Source organism: Chinchilla lanigera, unplaced genomic scaffold, assembly GCF_000276665.1.
Source record: "Chinchilla lanigera isolate Chin_1 unplaced genomic scaffold, ChiLan1.0 scaffold00050, whole genome shotgun sequence".
Classification (NCBI taxonomy): Eukaryota; Metazoa; Chordata; class Mammalia; order Rodentia; family Chinchillidae; genus Chinchilla; species Chinchilla lanigera.
This window is the reverse complement of record NW_004955451.1, coordinates 16,047,241-16,055,975: the sequence shown is the minus strand read 5'-3', so window position 1 is coordinate 16,055,975 and position 8,735 is coordinate 16,047,241. Positions and strand designations below refer to the sequence as shown.

Here is an 8,735-nt window from a genome sequence, read left to right as displayed (position 1 = left end):
AGAGCATGGAGACCGCTGCCGCCGGCTCCGCCGGGCTGGCCGCCGAGGTCCGAGGCAGCGGCACGGTGGACTTCGGGCCGGGGCTGTCGGCCATGGAGGCGGGCGGCGGCGACCCGGGCCCCGAGGCGGAGGACTTCGAGTGCAGCTCGCACTGCTCGGAGCTGTCGTGGCGCCAGAACGAGCAGCGGCGCCAGGGCCTCTTCTGCGACATCACGCTGTGCTTCGGCGGCGCGGGCGGCCGCGAGTTCCGCGCCCACCGCTCCGTGCTGGCGGCCGCCACCGAGTACTTCACGCCGCTGCTCTCCGGCCAGTTCTCGGAGTCGCGCTCGGGCCGCGTGGAGATGCGCAAGTGGAGCTCGGAGCCGGGGCCGGAGCCCGACACGGTGGAGGCGGTGATCGAGTACATGTACACCGGGCGCATCCGCGTCAGCACGGGCAGCGTGCACGAGGTGCTGGAGCTGGCGGACAGGTGCGCGGGGACGCGGGCGCAGGCGGCGGGGGCGATGAGCGCGGTCGGTGTTGCGGATTCTGGGAGGCCGAGGCAGGGATGATCCCGAGTTCTCGTCCAGCCTGGGCGACTTAACTGAACCCCGTATCAAAATACAGGGTTAAACAGGATTACACGCCGGACCTCCCAGCATTGTGGTAGGCTGAGGCAGGGAGAGTGAAAGTTCAACCCCAACCTGGGCAGTTCAGCGAATGAATGAGACCCTGTTTCAAAACTTAGAGAAAGGGCTGGAGGTGTAACTAAGTGGAAGAGCCCCCTGGGTTCAAAAATGACCAGTAGCAAGTGAGGAAAGACCTGTTGGGGAAGTTTGACATTTAAGCTGATGTCTAAAGGGCGAGAAAACTGGCCGTGCAAAGATGGGGGAAGAGATCTGGGCCGCGCAGAGGCCCCCAGGCAGATTCGAGTTTGGCGTAGGAAAGGGAGTTGTAGGAAAAATCCTAGCCAGTCATGGTGGCGCACTCCTGTGGGAGGCAGAGGCAGGAGGATGGAAGGGAGTTCACGGCCCGCACTCACTACAAAGCAAGACTTTATCTCAAAAAAAGAAAAAAAAGGAAAATCCCGTGTGGCCGGATCTGGTGGTTGCAGGGGGGTGTGGAGGGGGCATGGATTTCACTGAGTGTTGCGAAGCTGAGTAGAGACGATCGGACATAAGCAGTGTATCTGGAGGGGTTAGGGTGCTTCTGTGATGGGGAGGGAGGGAGGGACTCCGCGGGGGCCGGCTTGGGTCGGGAAGCTGCGGGGGGGTGGAGGTTTGGGCAGCAGACGCCTTGTGAGCACCTCTGGGGACCCTGCCGGGAACGAGCGCAGAAGTCCCTTCCCTCTTGGCGCTGGCCCTGGTAGGCAGTGAAATAGCGGCCTGTGGGGTGACTGTTAGGATGCAACCAGAGGGCAGGCGCAGAGAGCCCGCTCCTGCAGAGGCGCTGCTGGGCGAATGGAGGATGGATGCCTCGGGAAAAGACGTTTTTGAGAAAGGGAGGCGCGGTAGAGACCAGAGCAGAGCGGAGCCCAAGGGAATTTGGAAGGCCTGGGGAGAAGGTGGGGCTGGATCCTGAGCTGCCGGTGGGAGGGGCGGGGCCGGGTGCAGTTGCAGGTGGGGGAGGGGCTGTGTGGTCGGCGGGAGCTTTAACTTTTCTTTTTTTGTGTCTTTTTTGAGACAGTCTCGCTGTGCAGTTCAGGCGGGCCTTGAGCTCACTTTGTAGCCCAGGCTGGCCTCGAACTTGAGGGCTGAGATTACAGGCGTGGGCCACCATGCCCGGCCCCGGAGCTTTAGCTTTGAATGAGATGCCTGTGTCTTAGGGGCAGGAGGGCAGGGTGTGATGTCGAGAACTGTGAGTTGGAAAAAGGCAGGGACCTCAACACTGGGGAGACCTGGGTGGAGAAGAAAGTAGAGGGGACCAGAAGAGCGCTGTCTGCCTACGGTGCAGGGGTCACATTTATGGGCCTGCGGGCCTGTGAGGGTTTTGACCCAAGCCGCCGGAAAGATGGGGTTGTTAAGACCTGGAAGGAGAGAGGGCGCGCCCGCCCTGCAACCTCAACATCCTCAATTCGATTGCTGGTACCAAAGAAAAGACGTGGAAGATTGCAGAGGAGCGGTTCTGGCAGGGGGCCAGTTTGGATTTGGTCAGGGTGTCTGGACAGGCAGTTGGATAGAAAAACGTGGGGTCCCAGCGTTGGGTTACAGAAAAATCCAGGAAATCATTGGGGAAGCAGTGTAACAAATAGGGGTCTGTGAGCAGGGGCAGCTCATGGAACAACGAGATTAACAATTTTTTGCGGGGAGGGGAGTTTCTTGGAGCGCCAGGTTACTGAGCTGCATCTGCAGGTCTGAAAAACACTTCAGAGACAGGGCCTCACCCAGGCACCCAGGTGATTGAACTCGTGATCCTGCGTCAGCCTCCTCCCACGATGGGACTGCAGGCACACAGCACTGTGATGCTGGCCCTGAACCCAGGGCCTTTGCAGTGAGCTACAGCCTTTTCTTTCTTCCTCTTTTTGTTTGAGACAGGGTCTTGCATGTAGTCCAGGCTGGCCTTGAGCTAGTGGTGATTCTCCCGATGTACCCGACAGTTGCCAAGGTGGGACCTGAACTTTGAATTCTCCCGCCTCAGCCTCCCTTAGTACTGGGATTATAGGTGTGTGCTGAGCCCTCCAGCCACACATACGCTCAAAAACACACTTTTCTTAGCATCCACTTTCTAATTTGGAGAGTTTTGTTTGTTTGTTTTGTTTTTGCTACAGAGATTCGAACTCATGAGCTCTCATTTGCTGGGCAGGCACTTGTGCTGCTGAGCTACATCCCTGGCCCTGGAGGTTTTCTTTTTACACACGTCATGCATAAAGTGCGGTTGGGGTAACTTGGGTTCCTTCAGAATGCAGCATGAAGAGCATCCACGTTTGAAAATTAATCTTTTCAGGGGCCAAGGATACAGCTCAGTGGCACAGCGCCTGCCTGGCAGGTGCAAGGTCCTGAGTTTGATTCCTGGTACCAAAAGAAAGAAACAAAGAAAAGAAAATTAATCTTTCCCTCTTCGCTTTCTCCTAGGTTCCTGTTAATCCGTTTAAAAGAATTCTGTGGTGAGTTTCTCAAGAAGAAGCTGCACCTCTCCAACTGCGTGGCCATCCACAGCCTGGCGCACATGTACACCCTGAGCCAGCTGGCCCTGAAGGCCGCCGACATGATCCGCAGGAACTTCTGCAAGGTCATCCAGGACGAGGAGTTCTATACGCTGCCCTTCCACCTCATCCGGGACTGGCTGTCGGACCTGGAGATCACGGTGGACTCCGAGGAGGTGCTCTTCGAGACTGTGCTCAAGTGGGTGCAGCGCAACGCGGAGGAGCGGGAGCGCTACTTCGAGGAGCTGTTCAAGCTGCTGCGGCTGTCGCAGATGAAGCCCACCTACCTCACTCGGCACGTCAAGCCCGAGCGGCTGGTGGCCAGCAACGAGGTGTGCGTGAAGCTGGTGGCCGAGGCCGTGGAGCGCCACGCGCTGCGGGCCGAGAACCTGCAGACCGGTGCGCTGCATCCTCCGGCGGCGCCCCCGTCCCTGCTGCCGCGCTACGGGCAGAACATGGACGTGATCATGGTCATCGGGGGCGTGTCGGAGGGCGGGGACTACCTGAGCGAGTGCGTGGGCTACTTTGTAGATGAGGACCGGTGGGTGAACCTGCCCCACATCCACAACCACCTGGACGGGCATGCCGTGGCGGTGACCGAGTCCTACGTGTACGTGGCGGGCTCCATGGAGCCGGGCTTCGCCAAGACCGTGGAGCGCTACAACCCCAGCCTGAACACGTGGGAGCACGTGTGCAGCCTCATGACCCGGAAGCACTCCTTCGGGCTCACCGAGGTCAGGGGCAAGCTCTACAGCATCGGCGGCCACGGCAACTTCAGCCCCGGCTTCAAGGACGTGACCGTGTACAACCCCGAGCTGGACAAGTGGCACAACCTGGAGTCTGCACCGAAGATCCTGCGTGACGTCAAGGCGCTGGCCATCGAAGACCGCTTCGTGTACCTGGCGGCGCGCACGCCCGTGGACCGGGACGCGGAGGACGGGCTGAGGGCCGTGATCACCTGCTATGACACCGAGACGCGGCAGTGGCAGGATGTGGACTCGCTGCCGCTCATCGACAACTACTGCTGCTTCCAGATGTCCGTGGCCAACTCCAACTTCTACCAGACCGCGTCGTGCTGCCCTAAGAGCTACGCGATGGAGAACGCGGAGGCCGTGCGCAAGCTCGCCAGCCTGCCGTCGGACGAGATCCTGGAGAGCCTGCCGCCCGAGGTGCTGAGCATCGAGGGCGCCGCCGTGTGCTACCACCGGGACGACGTCTTCATCATCGGGGGCTGGAAGAACAGCGACGACATCGACAAGCAGTACCGCAAGGAGGCCTACCGCTACTGCGCCGAGCGCAAGCGCTGGCTGCTGCTGCCCCCCATGCCCCAGCCCCGCTGCCGCGCCGCCGCCTGCCACGTCCGCATCCCCTACCGCTACCTGCACGGCACGCAGAGGTACCCCATGCCCCAGAACCTCATGTGGCAGAAGGACCGCATCCGGCAGATGCAGGAGATCCACCGGCACGCGCTGAACATGCGCCGGGCGCCCAGCTCCCAGATCGAGTGCTGAGTGTGCCGGCCGCCCGCGCAGCGGCCGCCCGGAGAGGGAAGTGTGCGCTCCCCCCCTTTGCCAGGACCGACCGGCACGCTGCGGAAGGGAAGGGCTGTGTGGTTGGACTGAGGTGTGGGAAGGGTGAGTGCGTGGTGGTTGTTAGCTTGTGACCTTTATCCGTCTTCAGTGTGTGTGTCCGTGTGCGTGCGTGTGTGCGCGTCTGTGTGTGCGTGCACGCGCGCGTATGCCTGTGCGGTAGCCGAGGAAGCTCTTCCTGAGGACCAATGGAACAGGCAGGGCTGGTTACTGGGCTGTTTTCTGCCTTTGAGGTAAACTCCTCTGTCCTAGGACTTAGGTTTGGAACATGCTTTAAGCCCAACTTTATTTGCACTTTTCCTGTGATATCGTTTTCATTTTTACACAACGGTTGGTCTAACAAGATCAGAATTTATGCATTAAGCCCTTCTCTGCAGGAGACGTGTGCAATAGTGAGCCTGACATTCGAAGGAAAAAGCACAATATTTCATCCCGACGATTTCAGAGTGTTGACCCTGACACCACCTAGACGAGCTGTGTGGTCGCTTCCGGAGGAGGTGACTGACCGATGTGAACGGAGTGGTCTGTTACTATGTTAGTAATATTTCCTCGACTTTGAGCAGCTGATTATACACTTCTCGCCGTGCCTCCGAGTGGCGGTAGCTGGCCAGAAGGGCGGGCTGCGGTGAGGAGGTTCCCCGTGGGAATCTGTTTCGCTGAGAGGAGGCCAGTTGGGAGCGTGGGCGGTCAGAAGTGCGCCCCTGGGAGAGGAGCCGCAGGGTTCAGGACGCTCCTGAGCGAGCCGCTGACGACAGTCACCTCCATGCCGTCTGGCCTCCTCCTTCCTCTAGCATGTACTGTATGCAATTGTTTCTTTTTTCAGAATGGGAAGTAACAGTTTAGAAAAATGTTGCTTAGGAAGACCCTTTTTTTCTGGCCCTTACTGTTACAATATTTTACGCAGGTGCCCAGAGTTTTCCTGGAACTTGGAAGAGCCTAGAATGCCAAAGCTAGGTGCCTGGCTCTGGCTCTTAAAAGATTTATCACTGCAGTTGTTACTTAATTTTGTGAGTTCTCCTAATTCCAGTACACTGGCCAGCTCTGCGTATTGAGTTGCCACGCCTGTAATCCCAGCGCTCAGGAGGCCAGGGCAGAGGCAGGATCCCCAGGGTTCAGGGCCCCGCCGGGCCAGGTAGCGAGGCCTTGTCTCTAAACCAGACCAGCAGAACAAACCAAGTGAAGACTTGGTGAGCCTGACCGCGCTCTGTAAACACAAGAGCTGCTGTGTGGCCTGGGTGTGTTCTGATTTTTGTAAGCAGCGTCTGCATCCTTTTAGACATTCTGGAATAGCACTATAGAAGTCAGAGTCCAGTGCAGCGATGTTTTCTTCCCAAGTCGCCATGCTGAACCACAGTAATTGTGTGGTCAAACATCAAGAGAAAGAAAAGCACAACCGGAAGTTTGGACTGTCCTCCACCTCAAGACTGGTCATATTTTAGCTCTCAGGTTTGACCCAGAGAACGTTCCTAAAACTTCCTCCCGTCCCAGCGTAAGACAAGGGCTTTAAATGAATGTGTCAGTTAAGACTGAGGGGGCATGTCTGAGTGTATATATCCCCCCCCTGCCCCGTTTCCATTTCTTGGAAGTTTCTTAGTAAAAGCTGTGTGGTTCCCTGCTGCACGGCGGCTCCACAGTGCGGAGTGAGGGCAGAGCCCCACGACTGCACTCCTGCCAGTCCTGCACATCCTGGGGGCGGTGGTCGAGCTGCAGTGGGTCTGCAGGAGGGGCTGGGCTTGGGCTTTGGTCGCAGAGCTTCGTCCTCCGTGGGGTCACCCTTCTCTCACGTGAGGTGGCAGGACACAGGACTCGGGCGTCCGTGTGCTGACACTTGTTTCTGCCCGGCAGGCGGCCTCGGCCCGGCGGGAGCAGGGTAAGTCCATCCTTGCATGGCGGTGTGTGCAGGCGTGCAGCACCGAGTGTCTGGTCTGTGTGCTCCAGCCCCCGTGTGACTGCACTCCAGTAGCTCTAATTCTGGGAGAGCCTAACTAACTTGTTAACGCGGAAGGAAACCAGAGTGACTAAATCTGCTCTAGGCTGACATTCTAATAGCGTAGAGGGTTTAGAGTGGTTCTAATTGTGATAATCAGGCCTGAAATGGCCTTCGGGAGAAATTTCCTTTCCAGAAGGAAAGGAAAAAACTCTGTTGGGTAATTTAAGTAGTAAAAACACAGCTTGCTTAGTGTGGTGATGCATGCCCGTAATCTCAGCACTTGGGAGGCTGAGGCAGGAGGATCACCTTGAGTTTGAAGCCAGCCTGGACTGCACAGTGAGACTCCTCTCTCAAAAAAAAAAGGCCGAGGATGTAGCTCAGTGGCACAGCACCTGCCTGGCAAGTGCATGGTCATGAGTTTGATTCCCAGTACCCCCCCACCAAAAAAACCCAGCTTAACGTCTATGCAAGTAAACCCTTGTTTTGTTTTGTTTTCTTTTGGTAGAGAGGGTGGGAACTGACTGAACCAAAAAGCAGTGGCGGCGGGACTTGTGGGAAGGCTGCTTCTGTCCTAGGGGCGTCCCCGCCCTCCCGCAGTGGGAGGGTGTCAGTCCTGAGTCAGTGTCTGGGCCGCAGCCTCACCTGCAGTGTCTGCATGCATCTTGATAACCAACCGCGCTCTGCTGGGCCAACTCAAAAATAACTGCTAGGAGCTCCTGAAACGGAGGAGCATTTGGCCCGGGTCACCTGGTTCTGTGTTTCTGGGACCAAAACCCCTGAATGGCGCTGGCTTTTTCAGTGTAGACCGGGGGTTTACAGCTGCAGGCAGCAGCCACGCCCCGACTCCCCGCCAGCTGGTGTGGGGCCTGCTTCTCTCCTGTTGGAGCTGTCTCGGAATGCGCAGGTGGGCCCTGTGCAGAGCGGCCTGTGTCTTAGTCCCCTCAGTTACAGCTGTAGGACCTCTCCCCACTGCTTCCCTCCAGTGAGGCTTAGCTCCCGCCCCGCCCTGACTTTGAATAAACACCCTGTCTAGGCTAGAAAAACAGGCTGCTTGGGCTGCAGCGAATCTGGCAGCCCGCGTCTGTCTCCCGGCCAGCCGGGAAGCTCAGCCCAGCTTGCCCCGCTGGTGGCTGCTTTCTTGAGAAAAGTCCACTTCGCTGCTGCTCTCCTGACGCTTCCGTGCTGTGACCTGTGTTCTGGTGTGTGGACAAAGCAGCTGCTGGTTACTACGCCCACAGTGCCCGCCAGGTAGCGAGCAGATCCCCGCTGTGCTGCCAGCCCCTTCGGGCTGCGGCTGGAGCCCGCCCTCCTCCTCCTGCTCCCTGCTAGGCCTTGTTACTTGTGCACTCCAGCTGGCGGCCGCAGGGGCCGCTGGTGCCCGGGCCCCCTGCCAGGCCTGCCCTGCAGTTCCTTCGCGGCCGCGTGGAGTGGTAGCCTGCGTGTGTCCCCGAAGCTGCCCCGCCCGTGTGACAGCCACTCCTTGTCTCCGTGTCGGTTTTCAATAAACGCCTTGTGGAGAGCCGCTCTGCCTCACGGTTCCTCATTCTGCGGCGTGGCGTCGCCTCCCGGCCGCCTCCGTGCGCCCTGCCCCCGGCCGAGCATTTTCCAGCACTCCTCCAAGCTTCAACACTGCGTTTATTTAAAACAAGAGTTAGCCCGCGTCGCTCAGCACTTTATTAGCCACAGAGGCTCACACAGGCAGGGTGCTGGTCGAGGCCGAGTACTTCACCTCGTCCCGCGGGGCCAGGCCCGGGAAGTGGTCGCGGCGCGCCGCGTACTCGCCCACGTTGGCCAGCCCCGGCACCACGCAGCAGCTCAGCGCGCTGCGGTAGATGCTCATGTCGTGCGCGTCGTACCACTCGTCCGTCTTCTCGTCGTAGCACTCCACGTTGAAGGTGGTGGTGAAGCCGTTGAAGCCGCCCACCACGAACAGGAGGTCGTCCACCACCTCGATGCCGAAGTTGCTGCGCGGGTTGAACATGGTGGGGATGGTGCGCCACGTGTTCGCCACCGGGCTGTAGGCCTCCGCGCTGCGCAGCCGGTTGGCGCCGTCGAAGCCGCCCACCTGCGGGGCCAAGAGCGGCGGTGACCGCGA

The 8,735-nt window shown here is 58.9% G+C and overlaps 2 protein-coding genes across 2 annotated transcripts in view; one reads left to right on the top strand and one right to left on the bottom strand.

The window, feature by feature from the left end:
- On the top strand, nucleotides 1–4,831 carry Klhl11 (kelch-like family member 11; the record flags this gene model as incomplete). The annotated part of the gene is given in 2 exon segments (XM_013519277.1): nucleotides 1–469; nucleotides 3,051–4,831. Coding segments are annotated over 2 exon segments (2,051 nt in total), but the record flags the coding sequence as incomplete, so codon positions are not given.
- A 3,426-nt stretch (nucleotides 4,832–8,257) lies between these two features.
- The window catches only part of Klhl10 (kelch-like family member 10), a 5,591-nt gene continuing 5,113 nt past the window's right edge, over nucleotides 8,258–8,735 (bottom strand). Inside the window, exon 5 of the mRNA XM_005394421.2 lies at nucleotides 8,258–8,705. Coding sequence (XP_005394478.1) covers nucleotides 8,331–8,705 — 375 coding nt within the window. The 3' untranslated portion in view covers nucleotides 8,258–8,330. The remainder of the gene's footprint in view (nucleotides 8,706–8,735) is intronic.